This window comes from Nycticebus coucang, chromosome 3, assembly GCF_027406575.1.
Source record: "Nycticebus coucang isolate mNycCou1 chromosome 3, mNycCou1.pri, whole genome shotgun sequence".
In the NCBI taxonomy this organism is placed as follows: domain Eukaryota; kingdom Metazoa; phylum Chordata; class Mammalia; order Primates; family Lorisidae; genus Nycticebus; species Nycticebus coucang.
Window position 1 is genome coordinate 18,097,342 of NC_069782.1, and position 22,026 is coordinate 18,119,367.

The 22,026-nt window shown below is 47.7% G+C and overlaps 1 protein-coding gene across 3 annotated transcripts in view; it reads right to left on the reverse strand.

Moving 5' to 3' along the window:
- The window catches only part of CHST11 (carbohydrate sulfotransferase 11), a 257,898-nt gene extending 240,646 nt beyond the window's left edge, over positions 1-17,252 (reverse strand). The window contains exon 1 of one of the 3 annotated variants that reach the window (XM_053585505.1): positions 15,495-17,252. In XM_053585505.1, coding sequence (XP_053441480.1) covers positions 15,495-15,843 — 349 coding nt within the window. In that variant the 5' untranslated portion in view covers positions 15,844-17,252. The remainder of the gene's footprint in view (positions 1-15,494) is intronic. The other 2 variants (XM_053585507.1, XM_053585506.1) reach the window with 2 other exon arrangements.
- Between the last annotated feature and the right edge of the window lie 4,774 nt (positions 17,253-22,026).

The window sequence follows — 22,026 nt, forward strand, 5'->3', positions numbered from 1 at the left end:
GAAGGCACTTACTATCAGAGCTGTATTTATTTTTAAAAATCTCAATTTGCTTTTACAGGCACAGGAAACAAAGTGAGCATAAGCCTTGAAAGAATTCTCTGCAGAGCCCCGGTAGGAAAGAGCCCTGAGCCACTCCCCTCCCAAATGAAATGGATTATCCCCAAATGAGCAAGGCCACTGTTCCCAGTTAATATTTTTAAGCTCACAATTGTCTTTCAGATGATTGCTCACCCTCTCTCAACAAAAGCTGTTTTACGGCAAGTGACTAAAAGATTATCTGTTCAGTTTCTTGATTCCAAACCTGTACTTCCATTTTTGAAAGCAAAATTATACAGAAAGCCCTGCATACAATAAAATCGTGGCTCTTAAGGATTTCACTCTCTAATGCTTCCATTTTTCAAAATAATCTCTGTCCCAATACTTTTTGCAGAGGCTCCCAGTAAGTACCACCTCAATTAGACCTTCTAATCACTAATCCCTAAATCCTTACAAGTTTGCAAGTGTAAATCCAGAAACCCCTTTAGCTTGCCTGTCCACACACACTCTCTGCTTAAAAAAAATAATGCTGCCCACCTGTGATTACATTATTTTCTTTTATGTTGAATTCGGCCTTTGGGAGAGTTGTCCCTGGAGGAGTGGTCGTGGTGGTGGTGATATTTTAATGGGAATAAAAGGAGATCAAAGGTGGTTTGACACCCTTGTGAGGGAACCAGCTATGAATCAGCAGGGGACAAGTGCGACAGGATGGCAGAGAAAATGGACAGGCCTTGTTGTGTCAAGCAAAGGCCCCGGTAGAAGTGACCACGAAAAGACAAAGAGCTGCCTTTTTATGTTGGGTATGAGCTCTACAAGAGCCTGGGAGAAGGAACATAAAAAGAGGCTGCCTTCTGGTAGGAAGAGGGACAGAGGGCAGTCAGTGTCTTTCAGGGGCACAATGAGATCAGATCCCACCCGGGGCAGGCTTGGGTCTTGCTCCCCAGGAGGAAGCGGGGCAAACTTTGTTCTTCACTCTCCCCGCTCATCTCAGGGGCAGCTCACAGCTGCAACCTGACCCGGATACCCCCCGTGAGCTCACTGAAGCAAGAAATCCTCCCAGGGACTATTGACACACTTTCCCTTTCTCCTGCCCCTTCTTCCAGGGCCCTTGGAGGGTGACCCTAGGGCACCATTAGCCACTGAGAGACTGAAACTTTAACCTCCATGGCCTGGGATTTTGGCACGAGCACCACAAACAGAGGAGTTTCAGATCCCGCCGCCGCCGAGTGCTTTTAAGCTATTTCTTACTCTGCACGTTAGGCATTCATGAATAACCTCGCCTGTCATTAACAGATGATAATAGGAACTGTTTCCAAATGGCCCCAAGTCCATTTTGAGAAAGTGAGTTTAAAACTTCTGCCTTGCTCATGCAACTAGAGATTTTAAGCCTACATTACAGCATCTAAAGGTTTAGGAGACCCTAAACTGTCCACGGCTTCCTGGTCCCAAGAATAAAATTCCATTCAGAGCCCTCCAAAACTATGGCCAACCCTCCTCCCCACCCTCCAGCCCCTGTGTCCCCAGACACAGGTCACTCTCCTTGCTGCTGGGCAGGTGCCGGACCTGTGATGTTTCCCTCCCCTTTCCCAGATACCATAGCAAACATCTTCTCATCCGTCAGAGCCAGTGCAAACATCACTTCTCCTCCTTGCAGGCTCCCTCACCAGGCTTTGCTGAAATTGATCACCCTCCTTTCTCCTTCCTTAGCCCCGGGCCTCTTTGTAACACCAATCACATCTGGCCCCGTCACTTAATCACATGTGTTTCTGTCCACCCCAGCAGAATGTTCCTTGGGCCAGTCTTCGCTCTACTATGTTTGTATCAGAACTATTTTAAACAAGAGGTAAGCAATTCTCTGAATCCTTCTCAGCCTCCAACAACTCATCAGTAGGATGGAACTGATAAAACTTTCTCTCCCTGCCTGCTGGGTCTGCTAGAACCTCATTAGGAGAGCCAAGCTTCAGATGGTGACTAGACTAAAAATGATTTTAGAGGCCTGAAATGACTTCAGATACACATCCACGACTCTGCAACCAGAGTTTACACATCAAGTCCTAAAACAGTCTCTATTTTTCCCAAAGGGTATAGCTGAAAGCTGGGAAAGACAACAGCCCTTTAAAAAAAAAAGTGGGAGGGAAGGACAAAATAAAACCAACCCTATCCCAGGCATTACATTCGAGTCACATGAGGCTAATAAACATTTGAAATGTGGCTGGTCTGAACTGAGATGCCCCAGACATGTAAAACACACAGTGGGGAAAAAAAGCAAAACGTCACAGCAAGTTTTAACATTGAGTGCCTGTTAAAATATTTGAGATGTTAATGTGACCTGTTTCTTTCTTATTTTTTTCAACATGGTTACCAGAGACCCAGTCACCTATGCAGTGGCGGGGTACCTGCACCGGACAGAGCTGCTCCCCTGTCTTGTTCCAGATCCTCCCACTGAAAACTGCGTCAGCAGGTCCCTTTCTGGGACACACTAGTTACTATTGTGGTTACATGCTACAATTACCGCTACTCTGACAGTTGTTCACCGTTGGCTGTGTCTCCACCTCGCCATGGTATTTCAAGGGACTGTTCTTGGCATCCTTAAATGACAGCTTACTGTAGATTCAAACTGAAAATAAAATCGGCAATGAAAATTCCACGCCCACCCTTCCAATAAGGGGGATTTTCTCCTTACTGGACAACTAACATGGATGCGTTTATTCCTTTGACAAATACAGTAGAAACTCCAATGTTGACGACCTCCCTACATTGACCACCTCCTTAAGTTGACCTAGACTGGACGTGCACCACACGTACCTGTCAGTACAGTAGGCCTAGTTCCTTATGTTGACCACCTCTGTATATTGGCCAGCTCTTTACAGTCATAGTCCCATGGGCGGTCAACTTATAGAGGTTCTACTGTATTTGCTGAGTGACCACCATGTCCAGGCTATATTCTGGATGTCGAGATACTGTGGTGAACAAGACGTGGCCCCTGTCCTGAAGCAGCCATGTACCTGAATGTGCACATACAAAATACCACGGGGATACAAGGAAAGACATCCAGCCCCTTAATCTGACAAGAGGAGGGTTTCCCACGGGAGGTACCTGTGGACTTAGACCGCAGGTCACATCCCAGTTGGAGAGAGATGAGTGTCATCTGAACACAGATGACAGCACTGGCCCCAAGATGAGCTCACCAGGGACAGAGTACAGAGTGAGAAGAGAAGAGGCCATCACTGCACGACCCACTTACTGAGTCTACAGCCGAGGGGAAGGCCCGTATAAAATAATTACTTCTCGACCTAATTAGCTGAAACCAAGAACATGTAGGTGGGGCCAAAGGTAAGGTGAAGAGTACGGCCTTTGGTACTAGTTGGACCTGAGCCAGGATCCTGTTCCAACGGTCCAGGTAGACAAGCTCCTAAACCTCTCTGAGCCTCAGTTTCCTCATGTGCACAATAGAATTGGTAAATTCCCACCTCATGAGGCCGTGGTGCAGATTAAATATAATAATCCAAGCACAACTGTTGACACACTGTCTTATACATAGCAAGTACTTGGTAAGTTGTTACAATACTGTTTTTTTCTTTTTAATAGTAATGCATCTGAAAAATACTGATTCTAGTAAAGGTTACTCGACTATTGGTATTTTGAGCTGGACAGTGGTGAGGAAGCCTGTCCAGTGCATCATAGGATATTCAGCACCATCTCTGCTGCCAGGAGCATTCCCTCTCCAGGTCTGACAACCAAAAGTGTCTCCAGACATTGCCACCTGTCCCCTGGAGGAAGAGGAGCCAAGCCAGCTGAGAACCAATAGTCTAAACCAGGGGTCCTCAAACTGCGGCCCGCGGGCCACAAGAAGCGGTGTGAATTGTATTTGTTCCCATTTTGTTTTTTACTTCAAAATAAGATATGTGCAGTGTGCATAGGAATTTGTTCATAGTTGTTTTTTTTTAAACTATAGTCCGGCCCTCCAACGATCTGAGGGACAGTGAATTGGCCCCCTGTTTAAAAAGTTTGAGGACGCCTGGTCTAAAACAATGCTCAGGAAAGACAGAAAGAAGTTCATGTACTTCAACTTGTAAAGAAATGTGAGCATTGACAAATACACTCCCCCCCCTTCTCTTAATGAGGAAGCCCAGCTGGGATGTCCCAGATACATCCTTGGCCTCAAGGTGAAGCATGCTGTGCCCAGCCCCAAACAGGGTGACAGATTCTAAACTAAACTTCAGTGCCTGGTTTGGTGAGGATGGGAGGAAATGGTCCTGAGCCTCAGCTGTGATGCCATCCACAAGTCAGCTCCATGACACCTGCAGTAACGGAGGGACCCTGGACAGGAAGAACCCACACCAGGTCCAAATGTGGAGACCAAGGCCAGACAATGCTGCCCTGCGCAATGAGCCGTGCTAATCCACCCAACAACCGCTCGTGTAAGGGCTGCCATTACATAACTGCTATTTTTCTGAAATGACCGCTCTTCAAACTCGGCAGAGTTCAGCTTCAGAAATGGCATCCTGCATGCCCTGTGCTGTTTTATCTTTCAACTGTCACTAGTTAAAGCTGACGGGAACCTGAAATGGCAATTATGTGCGGGGGTCGGGGGGTAAGCTTTGGTCTTTGCATTTGCCTTAAAACTACAAGGCTGATTTTTCATCAAATATAAACTCTGTTTTTGCAAACTACCGCACCAAGGCAGAGCTCACGCTTTTGGCCGTGGCCGGGAGGTGTGCTGGGGAGCTCGGGCCGCATGAGGGATACAGAACACAGAAAGGAGGAGATATTCACAGGAGTCTAGAAATCAGACCCTTTCAGTGAATCTTACATTAGAGGGCACACAGTGGAATGGATACACATTTGCTCAGGTTTCAAACAGAGTGACACACAAAAGCACTGTGTGAAGGTGACAACTGAAGTCTTAGAACGCAGAGCCACATGGGCGCTCTTTTTCCATCAATTCTCAGGGCATTTTCACATCTCCCTTCTCATTTAATATTTACCATCATCACCTTCTTCACTCGGCTAATGAGGGGACCAGATCTCTAGGTTTGTGACTTTCACACGGTCCCTCATTCCATCAATTACTAGGCCCCTCCAATGTGCCGAAGGCTTGCCCGAGTCACATGCTACAGCCAAGCATCACATCAGATGCTGCTTACACAGAGCATCTTAAGGTAATTCTCAAAGAGGGGCATTAGTGGCAAATGGATGGAAAGACTCTTTGATGAGTAGGAAGGTCCCACCCTTGGCAGCACCCTCTCCAAATTCCAATAGTTCTCATCAATCCTTGAGGTGGATGGAAGGAGTAACCCCCAGTTGAGGGCTCTTACTCAACGTACAGAGCAACAGCTATGAAGTCAGACAGGCCTGGCTTAGTTCTAGCTCCCTCAGTTCCCCTCCTGGTGATTTTAGACAAGTTATTGTCTCTGTGCCTCAGTTTCCCCCATTGTAAAATGGTGACAATGTCCGTCTAACTTTATGAGTCCCATGAGGAATAATATATATTAAACACCTGACCCAAGTTGGCCTTCTGCAAATCATACCCAATAAATACCTTCATTATGTCATCAGCTTAACCCCTGTGTATCCTCACCTCCCCTGATCTCTAAAACCACCTTCACAGAGAGGCCTCCCCTGATCACCCTATCCAAAACTACAATCAACCCCCACCCCTGCCATTCACATCCTCTTTTCCTTTTTTTATTTTTTCAAATGCTTCGTAGCATTTGTCATCATTTGCTATTACCTGTTCTCTGAGGATGTGGCTCTTGGTCCAATTCGTTCCCTGCTGCACCCCCCAGCACCTAGAACAGGCCTAACTCTTAGTAACCATTCAAAAAATACCCTGAGTGATGTCCAATGGACATAATAGACAGCCAAGGCCCAAATGCTGGTGTCTGAACTCCAAATTCCGTGCTCTTTTCACTAGAGTGACCACATGCAGTGATCCCAAAGGTAAAATATGTCAACCCTTAAGAATTGTGAAGTGTTCTGTTACAACACTACCTTAGAGGGGCCTTTGTGTTTTCACTCTTCCGAGATTCTTTGAAGTTAACAGCTTCTAACAGAAACCCAGCCAGCAGCCTATTTCACTTGAGTTGCCTTTGTGGGTTTTTTTTACCCCAAGGCCTTTAAGATAACCACTCAAGCCATAGAATGATAAGGACTTAAACACTTACATTACCAGGTTCTTTGCCTCTATCCCTATCTGCTTGAGATAGAACTGAACATCCAGTGACACTTGGAAATATCAGCCCTACCCAGACTGCTTATCAGAAACCAAACTAAGTCCCCACCACTGCTAGAGCTGGGTTAATACTATACCTTCACCCAAAGCTGCCTATGGACCGTCTGACAATGACTCATAACATTCAAGGCAAGTCTAGACGTGAGTTTCCAAAGTCTAGTGGGCACGACCACAAAGAAATTTAGCTAATGGTAAGAATACAGATTGACACAAACCCCCCATCTAACATGTCATATCAAATTACACGCCATTCGTGAAAGTCAGGCGGTTCCCCAACCACAGAGTGAACTATAGCAGCCACCTCAGTAATCCCATGTCAACGACAATGGATTGCCATTTACAACTGAATCATAGATAGATTTCTAGATTATATTATCTACTTCCTTTTTTCTTGTCACCCTTAGTAGAGTGCCGTGGCATCACAGCTCACGGCAACCTCCAACTCTTGGGCTTAAGCGATTCTCTTGCCTCAGCCTCCCAGGCAGCTGGGACTACAGGCACCAGCCACAACGCCCAGCTATTTTTTGCTGAGGTTGTCACCATTGTTGTTTAGCTGGCCCAGGCTGAGTTTGAACCCGCCATCCTTGGTGTATGTGGCCAGCGCCGTAACCACTGTGCTACAGGTGCCGAGTCATATATTATCTACTTTCAACTATCCTAATCCTTACAATGTACAATCAAGGATTTAAGAGACCCCAGCCAAGAAACCACAGCTTGGGGATAACACAGAGCAGACACACAGGGAAATGGGATTCCACCACCTCCCCATCCAATCTTTTTTTTTTTTTTTTTTGCAGTTTTTGGCTGGGGCTGGGTTTGAACCATATGGGGCCAGCACCCTACTCCTTTGAGCCACAGGCACCACCCACCATCCAATCTTCACAGGCCACAGTGCAAGGTCAGAAGGATGAGAGAATCAGAACTTACAGAGTCAGCCAACAGAATTATCCAGAAGAGAATGAACAGGTGGATTTAGAGTCACCATCCTTAGAAAGGATTCTATCCTACAAATTCAGATAACAGTAGCAATATGTATAAATTATTTATAAACAAACTATGTTGGGGATGGCTGCTCAAACATGCTTTACCACTGGGGTATGGTGAGTCCTGTGGCTATTTGCTCATCATTGCTTCGACTCCCCTTCTAGAAGGCTTTCTAGCCTGCAGAGGCTGGTGAATTAAAAGCTGTATTTCCCTGGCTTCTTTGAAGCAAAGGTTCTTGACGTGAACCTGGGACCTGCAAATGGAAGCAGTCCCTTAAGATCTAGAAAGCAGATGTGAGGCAGAGGCCATCTTCCTGCCTTTGGGGCTGCCTGGCTGCCGGCACATGTGGAGATGAAGACACGAGGGTTTTCTGCAACAGAATCAGTTTGTTCTTGAACTCAGTAGTTCCAGCCACCGTCTCAGAGGTTAACAGCACTCCTGTAAATTATTACATACACTACTCCCATTGTTTGCGTATGAAAACCCAAGCTGGCTCTTCCCCTCGGGTGCTGTGCACATCGTCAAGGTGGCAACGGAGGTTGGAGGGGGGACTTTGAGAATCACTCATTTATCCTTTAAATGATTCCTAAGCACCTCTGGGTCAAGCTCAGGGGCTATAAAAGATGAACCTGACATAGTCCCTGACTTGCTGAATCAAAAGGGGATGAGTACAAGTAAACAAACAATGACCATGCCTTTCTAAGAGGTCTGAAGAAGAGAAATCATAAAGGTCATGAGAGCTCAGTGGCCTTGAAGGAAACAAAAATCATATTGGTAATACCTTTCCCAGGAAATTCCTACATCTACTTCTGCTTAAACTTTCAGAGTCAATCCCCAAGTTGAGTCACTTACTTCTTACACTTTCCATTCTGACTCTTTACCAACCTCAGTGTTAATCAGAGGGATACTAACTACAGAGCCCTGAGGCTCTGAAAGTAGGTGCCAAGGAAAGGGGAAAAGATCTGGACAGCCTGCCTACTGGTCAAGCCTTTACAAGAAGCAGGTAACTGTGGCTGACCGATACTCCTGAGCCCTCAGAGCCGGATCTTGGAGGAGTGCCCTTTGTCATCACTTGACTGTGGTGATGGAGTGTGCCCTAGTTTACAAAAAGTACCTGCACAATGCCAGAGGCCTTTAGAGGGCGTCAATTGTGAAGGCACATAGCTAAGAAAGAAAAAGCCTACTTGTTGAAGGGCACCACAGTGCTCAGATGCCATCAACTACAACAAAAATCACATCAATACTAAAATGTAAAAAAAAAAATGTGTCTTAAAGTCAATAAAACAATAATTCATGAGGCTAGGAAGTGGGAGACCCTAGACTAGGACTCAAGCCTTGCACTCCCAGATCACCCATCTGTTTAACCTGCATATTTTATTGAGTGCCTAAGTCTGGTACCTTTTACAGATATTTTTTATTCATGAATGTCATAGATGGTACCCTAAATATTTTAAGATTTCCCCAAACAAGCTCAGTCAAAATTGTCCTCAAATTTCTCTGATTTGTACATTACCCGTTTAAGCTTTGAAGCAGGAGTGGTCTATTGGAGGGTGGGACTGCAATAGAAGGGAAATGGGATCTCCATGGTGAAGTGACCACTTTACCCAAGTGTATTCCTGGCTGCCCAAAAAGAAACACAAAAGTGCAGGGAAGAGGCTTCATCTTCAGCCCTGCTGCATCAAGTCCACCTTGTTCCATGCCATCGTCCCCCGAGTTCTCTACTCAAACCCTCCAGGGCTTCCCATCTCATCCACCCTCACAGCCAAGGCCCAATACAATAATCACTCCCTGCCTCGTAGTCCCTGGCTGCCCTCCTGGCTCCCTCTGCCCCAGGTGGGTACTGTGACCCCCTCACCACGCATGCTCTCCCCTCGGGGACTGGATTAGGACCTGCACTTCTGTCTGCCAGGCACGTGTTTCCTGGAACAGGCACACGGCCAGCTCTTTCACTTCCTACTCTGCTCTCCAATGGCATCTTACCAATAACATTCTCTCTTCACCTTTGTATTAAATTACAACCACTGCTTTTCACATCCCTCCACTACTTTTCCTCTGAACACCATCTGATATACCATACACTGTATTGCACATCCACATTTGCTTAAAGTTTGTCTACTCCGCTAGAATGTAAGTTCCATGAGGGCAGCGAGGTGTGTGTTGTATCCCCAGGGCCCAAACAATACCTGTGGGAGGGAGGGAAGGAGGAAGGAAGGAAGGAAGGAAGAAAGGGAGGGAGGGAAGGAGAGAAAATAACTCTGCTTGTAAGTTCTAACTACACTGGGTCTACACTACACTGCATCAAATTATAAGTTCCAAGGAATTTTAATTGACAGATCAGATTGTTCAATGATGTCATAGGGAGAAATACCTCCCCTTTATTTGTTATAAAGATGAGGGTCCCCAAAATTCAAGGAACTCAGAAAAGGGAAAAGAAAAAACTGAGTTAGTAGAATGCCTTCCAGTTTTTCTCAGAATATGAACTTAGAAGCTTCCTGGCAACAATTTTCATGACAGCTTTTCTCATTTGACCTCCAGATTAAGAATGGGTTTGTCTTTTTGGTGGATTTCAGAAGGGAAAGGGTGGTGCCAGCACTTGTAAGCCTTCTACTTCCTGTTTTTAAATGGCTGGGATATCAAGCTAGTTTTGAGCAAAGTGATTTTTCAACCAGACAAATACTAACAGCAGCCACGGCTACTGGAGGATGGGCTCCCTGACCCGTCACCCCACAGAAATCTCCCAATCACCCTTTCCATGGTGCATGACAACCCTTTCCATTTCAGAAAGCAATGAAAACGAGGACTCCTGAATAGATCCTATAACTGTCAAAGGAAAATTCTCAAGTCTATCTGTTTCATCTCAGCACAGCTATGAAAATGCCTCATCGAAGTGAAAACATTCAAACCGCCAAGAGGTGGCTCCATATTGAAAATATCTTATTGTTTAGTTATTTAATGCAATTTTCCTTCTTTCTTTTTTTTTTAGAGACAGAGTCTCAAGCTGTCACTCTGGGTAGAATGCGGCGGCATCACAGCTCACAGCAACCTCCAACTCTTGGGCTTAAGCGATTCTCTTGCCTCAGCCTCCCAAGTAGCTGGGACTACAGGCGCCCGCCACAACACCCGGCTCTTTAGTGTAATTTTCAAGATTCATAAGCATCCCATATTTGAGACCTTCTTGACACTTTCAAAGGAAGTTTTAGATAAAAACATAAGAACAGCCCCTAGGAATCGTATTGACTCCAAACTAATTCCACGTATAAACAAAAAGATTCTTTTTTTTTTTTTTTTGTTGCAGTTCGGCCGGGGCTGGGTTCGAACCCGCCACCCTCGGCATATGGGGCCGGCGCCCTACTCACTGAGCCACAGGCGCCGCCCTAGCAAAAAGATTCTTTAATGTAAAACTAATTTTGTGCAGCAAACAAAGGAACAATTCTAGACTGACATTCCACAAAGGGGTGGGACCGGGATGGGTTGGGGGGGTGGAGTCACATGCAGGTCTTTAAATTTAAAAGGTTATGGCTAAACATCCTATCTTTAAACTTAATAACTAGTTGCCATGATGTATTTGTCCTAAAATACATATGATCAAACAAGATACAAAGTGTCTGCTGTGATCTCAGCTTTTTATATATACAGTAGACCCTCCATAGTCGATCACCTCCCTACACTGACCACCTCCTTAAGTTGACCTAGTTTTCATACACTTGACATGCACCACATGAACGTATCAGCACAGCAGGCCTAGTTCAGCAGTTCTCAACCTGTGGGGTCAAGACCCCTTTGGGGGTCGAACAACCCTTTCACAGAGGTCGCCTAAATACATCCTGCATATCAGATATTTACATTACGATTCATAACAGTAGCAAAATTACAGTTATGAAGTAGCAACGAGAAACATTTTATGGTTGGGGGGTCACCACAACATAAGGAACTGTATTAAAGGGTTGCAGCATTAGGACAGTTGAGAACCACTGGCCTAGTTCCTTCTGTTGACCACCTGCATATGTTGATCAACTTGTTACAGTCCCTTATGTAGTCAATTTACAGAGGTTCTACTGTGTTATATACACATAGATACCCACATAGATATTCTATGATATAGTTTTCAAAAGTAGCAGTTGCCTCTGGATGGTGGAATAAGGAAGGTTCTTTCTCGCCTATACATCCTACATTTTCTAAAATGCACACTTACTATGTTTACGATTAGATTAAAATTACAATACAAAATTCATTTTATAGTCAACCTGATTAAGTGAAATGCAAACGGATAACCTGAAAGTCTTTCAAAAAAGAGCACACAGGAATTCCAGGTGATGGTGAAAATAAACAGATTACACAAGAAAAGAATAAGGAGAAAGGAATAGAAAGAGAGATAGAAAAAAAGGCTCTCTCACTCTGCTGGCTTCTCTCAATGAACAGTAGCTTTCAAGCAAAAACCGCAGTCCTATAGAATAACACAAAAGGAAGGTTCCCTGAGCTGTCTTCTTTACTCCACACAAATGCAGCCCGGGGGCATCTGAGCTTTGTACTGCAAGACACAGCTCCATCAAAGCCTGGCCATCTGGAGCAGGTATGGAGGACATTTTAAGGTAAGCTGAGCAACTTTCATAGGACTCGCTCAGTGATGGAGACAGATCTGTGCAGAAACCACAGCTGTTTGGTTCCCTTCTCAACGACTTCATGCCCTTGGAAGATCATCTGTCCTGTGAATGGATTCCTTTAGATCAATGGCTACGCAAGCCCAAACTTTCCTCAGGATCCAGGGGCAGCAAATTTAGGGCAGGGGTGAAAGCTCCTGCCTGGTGCCTGATGAGCTTAAAGCGAATCGATGTCTCTGAGGCACTGAGAGACCAGGAAGGCAGAAAGCATCCCCATCAGACAGAGCCAGAGTTGCTGACCCCAAACTCCTGGGTTCCAGCAATCCTCTTGCCTCAGCCTCCCAAGTAGCTGGGACTACAGGCTTCCACCACAATGCCCACCTAGGTTTTCTTTCTTTCTTTCTTTCTTTTATTATATGGAGTTCATGGAGGGTACAAAGAATTAGGTTACACTGATTGCATTTGTTAGCTAAAGTCCCTCTTAAATTGATTGCCTGAGCTCAGGAGTTTGAGACCAGCCTGAGCAAGAGTGAGGCCCCGCCTCTTCCTAGTTTTAGTAGAGATGGTGTCTCGCTCTTGCTCAGGCTGGTCTTGAACTCCTGAGCTCAAGCAATCCACCCGCCTCGCCCTCCCAGAATGCTAGGATTACAGGTGTGAGACACTCTCCTCACCTTCTCAGCAAATATTTTATTGAGGCACTGTGCAAAAATTATTGGGATTAACATGGAACCTTAAACATGGTCCCTACCCTCAACAAAAAGAAAATTCTTAAGGAAGGCTATTAAGTTAGAGTGTCAAAAACTTCTAAAGAAAATTGTTCCATAGACAAGGCCCACTTCTGCCAAACCCTCTAGCAATTGACTCAAATCTACAAATTACTCAATCTTAGGAATTAGAAAAGTACAAAAGACAATGGACCCCAGATTCAAATCTGAGGAAGGGGCAGGCAGCCCCAGCCAGCTGCCTCCTTTTATTCTTCCTCTCCCTCCTCACACCCTCCAGCCACCAGTGAATCCCCATCCATTTCTTTTGTAATACTATTATATTTTCCTCTTTCACATAGAGGTATCTGGCACTCATGCCAGAGGGCTCCAAATTTTTAACAACACAAGCTGTGCCAGGCTGTTGTCCCTTCTGCCTCTCCCAGGGTGAGCTGGAAAAACCTCAACTGCAGAGCCAGGCTAAAAGATCAGCCTTCATGACTCTAAGATCCTCCAGAGAAGCAAAGATTGTGTAACTGTTACAGAAATTCAAACCAGTAGGAAAAAAATTTAGAATGAGCTGTCACCAACAGCATACTTTAATAAAATGATTCCCCCCAAAGGAAAATATTTAATATGAATTTCCAAGTATATTTTGATGCCCTGTATAATAATAAAACTGTTAAAATAGAGTTCTGTAGAACTATAGATAATTCAAAATAAGAAAGACCTTTTGATTGAACTATCTACAATTCTATATTCAATAGAAGGTTTTGAAAGCAGTATTTGCTACAGAAGGGGGGGGGAGAGAAATGTCAGAAAAGCATTCTTACAGAAATTCAAATAATAAATGTCATTTGGGGGGAGGAAATGGGACCAGAAAGTAAGGCAGTATTAATGACAGAGAATCCTTATCAGCACAAGCTTTAGAAAAGGTTCTTGAGCGGCTCTGTGCCTCCATGGGAGTAGGGTGCCGGCCCCAAATACCCAGGGTGGTGGTTTTGAACCCAGCCAGGCCAAACTGCAACAAAAAAGAAAGAAAAGAAAAGGTTCTCTTCCTCATTCCAAAAGACCAGTCTAAAAAGATCTAATGCCACTTTGAAGTCAACTTAATATTCTAACTAGAGCTGGAAATTTTAGCCATGTGCCAGTTACAAGTTGGAAGTTTCTTCCTTGTATGTTTGGCTAGAAAGTTATTTCTCAATTCGCCCATGAGATCCTTGAACACCATATTTCACTGGGTATGTAGCAGGTACAGAGAAACTAAAGCACATTGCTGCTGACACTCATCCCTGTGCCAGACCCTTCTGCAGAGAATGATTGGCACACATGGTCTCAGCCAAACTTTAAGAGGCCTGAACACATCTCTAGAGTCTAGAACAAATCATCTGGCCCCTTGTTTAAACTGCGAGCTCCAGTATATCCAGGCACCACCCAGTCCTCTGGTACTCTGAAGGAGTCTGGCCTGGTCTCCGGGCGACCCCAGGGTCTTGGCACTTGCAGATGCCCCTGCCTGTCTGTCTGGTCCGGCCCACTGCAACCAATGCCTGGCTGTCAGAATACAAGCCAGGTCCATTTTTAAATTCCCTTACAAGTTTCACAACCACAGGTTTGGGTGAGGAGACAAACAGTGCTGTAGTTTGCTGACATTAAACTAAAAATACCCAGCTGCAAACAAAAGCCATCTTTTACAGGGCTGGCTCGGATGTCCTGAGGTTACATGTGGTAGTGTGGGACCATACCCTCGGCAGTGTGGCGGCCTTAACAACTGCTCCAGGCTGAGCCGGGCAGAGGAGCCGATCTCTCCCTGCGCTGTCAAGGAATCTCGCAGGCGGCAGCCCGGCCTGTCTGATGGAAAGAACAGCCTTTTCCTCTGCCTGGGACCCCAACGCAGGCTCGAGGAAAGTGTGAGCTACACACTGAAGGGAGAGGCGGGAGGCGAATGAAAAATACCAACCCCATTTCCCTGGAAGGAAATGTGTTTCCACCTCCCTCCTCCCTGCAATTAGAAAAGCAAATTATTGCTGTGACTACGCTGAGAAAGGCAACTCGGAGGCGTAAAAAATGGATTTCTGAGCCAACGTGGCCTGGCGGGGCTGCTGGGGAGAGGGGAACCGAGGCTGGGCAGGACAGGGACGCCGCTGTGGCCCTGAGGTCTCCTCGCAAGGGTCTACCTGTTGGGCTGCGGAGCCCAGCTGCCAACCCCCGGCCGCCGCCGCGCGCAAGGGCGCCCCCCACTCCAGCTCCCTAACTTTCCTTTGCGCCCCTCGGAAGGCGCAAGCCTCGTCCCTCTACCAGTCCAGATTTTGAACGTGGAACTTTGCCTTAAGCCACCGGGGACTGAAGGGGGCTCATGCCCACCCTGCCTGGGGACTCCAGGTGCTCGGAACCCACGACTGGGGGATGCAAACTGTCAGCCCAGGACCTGGCCAAAGTTTCCTCCAAAACTGCGGTGGTCAAGGCGTGATTCAGGAGCTCAGAGTCCCCAGCTTAAGAGTTTGAGGGTAAGGGGTGGAGCTGGACCCAGGGCACCAGCCGCAAGGTCACTGCGGAGCTGGACCCCGGGGGCACACAGTCGGAGCCCGGAGGAGGGGCAGCAGGGCACCCAACCTCTCTCCACACCTGCTCATCTCCGCGCCGAGCCCTGAACACGTGGGAGCCCAGTCCCGGGCTCCCAGGCTGCCGCGGGGACTCGCAAGCTCGCCCGGGCGTGCATCGTCCGCCCCGGCCCGGGACCAGGAAGAGCAGCTGGCCGGGCGCACGGCGGCGGTCTGCGGGCGCCTCTTTCATCCTCCGACCTCGGCCGGAGCCGGGAGTTTGGTTCTCTTCAAACCAATCCGTCACCCCCGGCAGCTCCCCACACCTCTACCTTTCCCTGCCACCTCGCAGACAGATAGACCGGGACACAAAGAAAAAAAAGAAGAGGGAGAAAAAAAATACCGCCCCTCCTGGTCCCATCCTCCAGCCTGGAGCCGGGAGGAAGCAGAGGAAGGAACACACTGTCCCTCCTCCTCCCATCCCGGCTCGGTGGCCCGGGCAGCAAGGAGCCCCGAAGAGGCCGAGGGGAAAGAGGTAAGGTTGGAAGAGGTAGAAACCAGGCGGAGCGAGCGAGCGAGCGAGAGCGCGAGAGAGAAGAAATATCCAACAAAACCACGCTAACGCGCCCCCTACCTGGGTGCAACATACTTTGGAAATAGAAGATGACCAGGATAAAGGATCCCAAGCAAGTGGCCAACACCATCCGGCAAATTCTGTTCATCCTCATCACTTCCAGCAGCGCCGGCTTCATGGCTTTGTCCTGGGCGCCGGGATCGGGGTGTCCGGGAGGCGCACCCGGGGCGCAGGAGCGAGGAGCCCGCCGCACGGACCGGAGCCCGGGAGGCGCAGGGCAGGGCTGGGCACGGCTCGCAGGGAGGATCGCGCTGGCTCGGCGGCGGCTCTCGGAGCCCCCAGCCCGGGCGGGGGTGTGGAAGGCGCGGGAGTTGGTCTGGAAGTGCCGAGATGCGTGGACCGGCCGGCGGCGCGCCGCTGCTCCTCCTCCCCGCCTCCCCGCGCCGCTCCGCCGCCTCCTCCGCTCCCGCCGGCGGCCGCCGCTGCCTCCCTGCGGGCCGGGCGGCTGGGGTGCGAGGGGTGATGGTGGTGCCGCCGCCGCTGCGCCGGCCGCTGTGCCTGTCGGACGGGACCCCTCCCTGCTCTCCGAAGGCTACTTCATTGCGCTCGGGTGATCTATATATTCCAGGGCTGGGTTTTACCAAATGCAACTCGCAGCCCCCAGCGAGGGGAGGGCGCCTGCGGAGAGCCGCGAGCTAGGAGGGAGGGAGCCGAGCGCCGGGGCGGAGCGTCGCGCTCCCCCCGCCTGTGCCGGGGATGTGGTCGCGTCCAGCTGTTTCCCGGGGAGCGCGCGCCGCGCTCCCGCAGGGTCCCAAAAGCCCTCAGTCCCCGGCCCGGCTCAGCCGCCGTCTGGAGGTTGTGTCAGCGTTTCCATGACAAAACCTGGAGGAAAAAAAGATGAATAAAATCGCCTCGATGCTGCCACCCACCCCAGCCAGCGTTCGGAGAGCGAAGTGGCAGGGGGCGGGCTTGGTATCCGAGGGGGGAAGGAGGGAAGGGTTCTGGTGACACGCGATTATCTAGAAACCCTGGACGATGTAGCGGGGAAGTTGCCCTAAGCCCCCGGGATGCGAGTGTCCTTTTCCTGAGGCTCAGAACTGGGAGGTTTCTTTTTTTGTTTTTGTTTTTCTTTCTGACAACAGCCTAATTTTAGGAAAGGGTTAAAGAAGGCTGTCTTTAAAAGTCAAGGTTAGGGAAACTGCATGGCCCTCAGGGGTCAGGTGAAGGCTGACCTTACCCAGAGACTTAAGCAGAGTCTGGGACATTTACCCTCATCCCCACCCCTCGAGGCAAAAGGGGTCTGTGAATTTTAAAATTCTGGATTCCCGAAGGGTCAAGCTCCTTCCAGATTATTCAAAGTGCACGGGAATCTGAGGCAGGAAGATGTGAGCTGTCCCTAGGAAGCCCCCTCATTCAAGTCCAACCCACTGCAGGGAAAACCGAGGCAGCCTTAGCATGACAGGTAGACGGAAAGATGGTGCTGCTTCCTTGGTTTGTGTAAAGTGATTTAAAATGTCCAGTTCCGTGCATTTAGGTCGTTTAGCCATCAATGAAGTGGACAGAGGCTAATAGTGTAGGGGAAAAAATGTTATTTAAAGACTAATTTTTGTGCCTTACTGTCAAGTCATTACTAATAATAACTCAGTTAATAATGAATTAAGATCTTGTGTCTTTCATTGCCTCTCACAAAACAGGCATTTGATGAATTCTGATTAAGTCTGGATGTAATGGGCCTTATCCTCCCCTCCATAAAACAGAGCCACAACTTACAGTCAGACACATACAACAAAAACCACCTGTGTTACCTCAGTTCTCCTCTCCCAAAATTTTCCTCCAGCAGTTGCATGGCTGGGAAAGTAACAAAGTCAGCAACCTTGCCTTTGATTACAGAAGACAATCAATTACAGCACAATATTTATGTTGCCCGTTTGTACTGTATTAATTTGTAGGCACTTGTGAATGAGTTGCTTGCTTAAAGGCAGCTGAGCTGAACAAGCCACAGTCATCCTCCAGTGAATGACGGGAGATTGGGGATGGGAGCTGCACTGTCCCCACAGCCAGCGCCAAGGGAGGGGATTCCTTGCACTAGATGAGCACGTCATCTGGTTTTACAGAGTCCGGGAGAGGAAGGGACTTGTTCCCAGGTCACCCAACATGACAAAAAACTACACTGCTACTCGTACCAAAGCCTGGACATGCATCAGGCTGTTTGGGAAGTCACAGGGCCATGCGAGAGGTCAGAAGTCTAATTTCTTGTGGGTTGTGGAGGTCACAGAGTTGGCCCATATGGCAGGAGATGGGGATCTATGCCCAGCATTCATTTTAACATTCCCAATCAGGAATTGGCCCATGCGTGAGGAGTAAGGCTCTAACAGGTAAGCTACCACCTCCTCCAAGAAGTCTTCCCTGATTTCTCACCTGAAGTTGCCTCTTCCCTCCTCTGTGGTGACCACTAGGTCCAAACCCCTCTTGAGCCACTGTACCCACTAGGATGAACTTCCTGGGGGGTGCAAATTGTCTTTCTCCAGTGCCTATAGTGACTGGCACGTAGTACAAAGATGTCAGAGATGGAGAGGTGATGCCTTCTCAGACAAGGAGGTTAAATTAGCTCACCTTTAAAGTCTGTGGTAATGACCAGTGGTAATAGTCTGCAATCTTCTTGTTCTTTGCACACTGGGAGTGAGAGGAAATGTTCTATTCTTATCTCCCGAGTTGCACTGTCAGCTGCCCGACTGCCAGTAGAGGCGTTGTCTGCTTCCAGTTCCTAGTGTAACAAAACTTTGTCACATCTTTTACTCATGCTACATAATAAATGTGGACCAGATAAAAGACAATGTATCTGGTAAGGTAAGACTGAGGTAAAAGGAGAAGATTTTACTCTTGGGACACTGAAAGAGGTAAGGCTCACTCTTCAGCTTCCGTGTCCCTCCTTTCTCTAAATTCCCTTTTGCCGGGCGGCACCTGTGGCTCAAGGAGTAGGGTGCCGGTCCCATATGCTGGAGGTGGCGGGTTCAAACCCAGCCCCGGCCAAAAAAAAAAAAAAAAAAAAAAAAAAAAAAAAAAACAAATTCCCTTTTGCCCTGAGAGCTTCTGCAAATCGGCGCTGTGCTCGTGGTGGGACCCGGCTTCACTCACTCACTCTCCAGCGTCAGCAACGTACAAATAAAACTGGGGCCTGCCTATCTTAAAGCCTGGCATGGCCCTGAAAAACTGGTTGAGGAGAAAGTCCCATTGATGTTGACAATCTTGTAAAATGTATAGCAGAGGAAAAAATAGGCAAAATCATAATTCTGGCTTGTGGGGGCCATCAGCAGGGACCCTTCAGATAGTTGGGTAGCCCCTCCAATTCGTGCAGGGTGAGCTGTCCCTCATTCCTGTCACTTATAACTACAATGTGCTGTCTTGTTAAGATACTGCAAACTGGCAGCGATGCCCCTTTCTGCACTGTGTTAGAGAGAGGTGGGCCCAGGGTACTAGTAAACAGAGAGCTCTTTAGCATCCTTGGGGGACGGTGGGATGCGTCTTCTGCCAACATCAGCCAGGGGCCTCAGACTGGCTCCTCCGAGGACTGGCTCTGCCCATTTGCATCTTTCTGGCACCTCCGGCACAAAGGACACTCAGTTAACCAGAGCACAGCAAATGTTTGTGGACCTGAATTAAAACCATTTGCCCACAGCGTGCAGAGATCTTAGGGTACAAATTTTCTACAGGTAGGTAAACCGCAAATACACAAGGGGGTTACTCATGGCCTGACTGTGAGAGTGAAGTCTTCTCCCGCAGGCTTTTCAGAACAAGGTGAGGGAGAAAGAAAGGAAGAAAGAGAGAGATGGAGAAAGAGAGGGAGAAAAAGAGAGAGGAAGGGAAGAGGGAAGGAGAGGAGACTGAGGGAGGGAAGACAAGATGAGGGGGAAAGGAGTGGGGGAGAAGGAAGAGAAGAAAATAAGGGCGTGAGGAGAGACATGCCCCCTGCTACTGCAGCTCCCCTGCCCATGCTGCCTGTGCGCCTACACCCAGGCGAGGCTTCCACTGCCTTGGACTGAGGACCAAGCTCTGTTGGTCCTTAGGGCCCTGTACTAGGATGACTCCAGTCCCCTCTGGTGACCCTGGCCACCTTCTTGTCTCCAGGCACAGCCCAGAAATCAGTTCCCAGAGCTGCTCATCATTCCTCTCAAACATTTCTCAGCTGGTGGCCCCTCATCAGTCCCCAAACTCCATGGACTTGAAAGCCCTCTACTCTCACTTCCCTGCCCACCGCAACAGCCCCCACCACTGGCAATTCTAGTGGCCCTCCAGGGCCAGGCCATGTTCCAAGCCGTCTATGTATCTTCCCTCAAGACAGATTTCCAGATGGGGTCAGTATTACCTCATTTTACAGAGGGAGAAACTGAGGCAGGAGAAAATGGCATGCCACCTCAGGATCACACAGCTGGTGTCGGCAGCTTCAGTGGCCCCAGGGCCCCACCTCCTCCACTGCTGTCCAGACTGTTAGGCTGTGAGCTCAGACAGGCCAGGTTGTCCTCTGTGTCCTGGGGCAGGTCACTTCACCTCTCTGAGCACCACTTTGTGGAGCTGCCTCATAGGACATAGGAGAGGATGACATGGACTCAGTGGCTATAGGGGACAGTCACTGTGATTTTTTTCTCCCCACCCCCCACCCTTGCCAGAGCCTCCTATAGCCCTTTGACCCACCTACCAGATCATCTAGCTCTTTCTACTGGGTCTTTCCAGGACCCCTTCCTGCCTCCTGCAGCTCCCCATTTACAACATTAGCATTTCTGGAGCAACCTTGACATTCATGGCATGCTAATTTATTGAAATATTCCTTTGTGTTTGTTCTCCTGGTATTTTTCGCTGCCCCTCCATTTCCTACAGGCTTCCTGAGGAATTTGATGAAGGCTTTCTGGGAGAAAATGTTACACTACGGGAAAGATAATAGCAGGGAGAGAAGAGGGATTTGTGAAGGGAAGGTGAGTACTCTGCTGCTTTATGCCCTGGGAGGCAGAAGGGGCTCTGGGGCTCTGCAGGCACCAAGGAGGCTGAAGCCCAGGTAGTGGCTTCAGTGTCACCAGGGATTTGAGTGCCCTAAACATGGTACAAAGTTGCAAAACTTCTGACCTGAGAGAGCTTCAAGAACAGAGACAAGCAGATACTTTGGAGTTGACCATGTGACCACAAGGGCCACCCAGGCTCTGGTGCCAGAGCCAGATTAAGACACTGAGACCCTCTGAGTGCTGGGAACCTTCTGATGGACCACTGCCACTTGTAATTCAAACCACAAGTAACCTTAAAGCAGGAAGTACATATGAAGAAAGTGAACCAGTTCAGATTTTTCCTGATGCTTTTTTCTCCTAGCTTTATGTAAGCATAACGCACATAAATAAAACCTATTCAAAGTTTACAGTTGGCTGCATTTGGGCAAATCTCTCTTGCCCCTTTGTAGTGGATCCATTGCCCAACCTATTCACTATAGTTGTGCCTTTTCTACAATTTCTTAAAAGTGGAATCACATTGTATGTAGCCTGCCACGTCTGGCTTCCTTTGGCTTAGCAAAGTCATTTTGAAATGCATTCACCTTGCTGCACATATTAATATTTATGTCCTTTTATGGCTAAGCAGTGTCTCAGAGCATAGATTTACCACAATTCATTTATCCATTGGTGGATAGACATTTGCACTGTTTCTAGATTTTAGGTATTATGAAAGATGATGCTATGAGCATTTGCATCCAAGTCTTTTATGGACAAATAATTTATCTCTGGTAACTACCTAGGATGCTTTCTAAATCACTGCCTAACTTTTCTCCAAGAGACTGTGCCCTTTTGTGTTTCCACCAGCAAGCTAAGAGAGTCCCATATCCTCACCAGCACTTAGTGTTGGCAGTCTTTTTAATTTTAGCCATTCTACTGAGTAGGAAGTGGTATCTGATGGTAGTTTTAATTACATTTCCTTAATGACCGGTGATGCTGAGTGTCTCTTCATGTTTTTGTTTGTTACTCCTTCATACATTCCTTCATGAAATGCCTGTTCAGAAAATCATTTGCCTATTTTTTATTCGTACAGACATCAAGATGTTCCACCACCATTTTATATTATTATTATTTTATCCCATGTCATATAATGAAAGTATGCCACATCAGGATTTAATCCTCACAGGCAAGATACAGTCCCCAAATCATTACTAACAGGCAACAGTTCGAGGATGTTGTAGAAATGAGGCCAGGAAAGTATAAACCAGTTCATATTGTTTCCCTGCAAAGTCCCTCGGGATATTCTATATTGTTCTCCAACCATCTGTGTTGTTCTATGAGTTAAAAAGAAACAAAAAAGCACATCTGCCTGGTTGGTCTACTGAGAAACACGA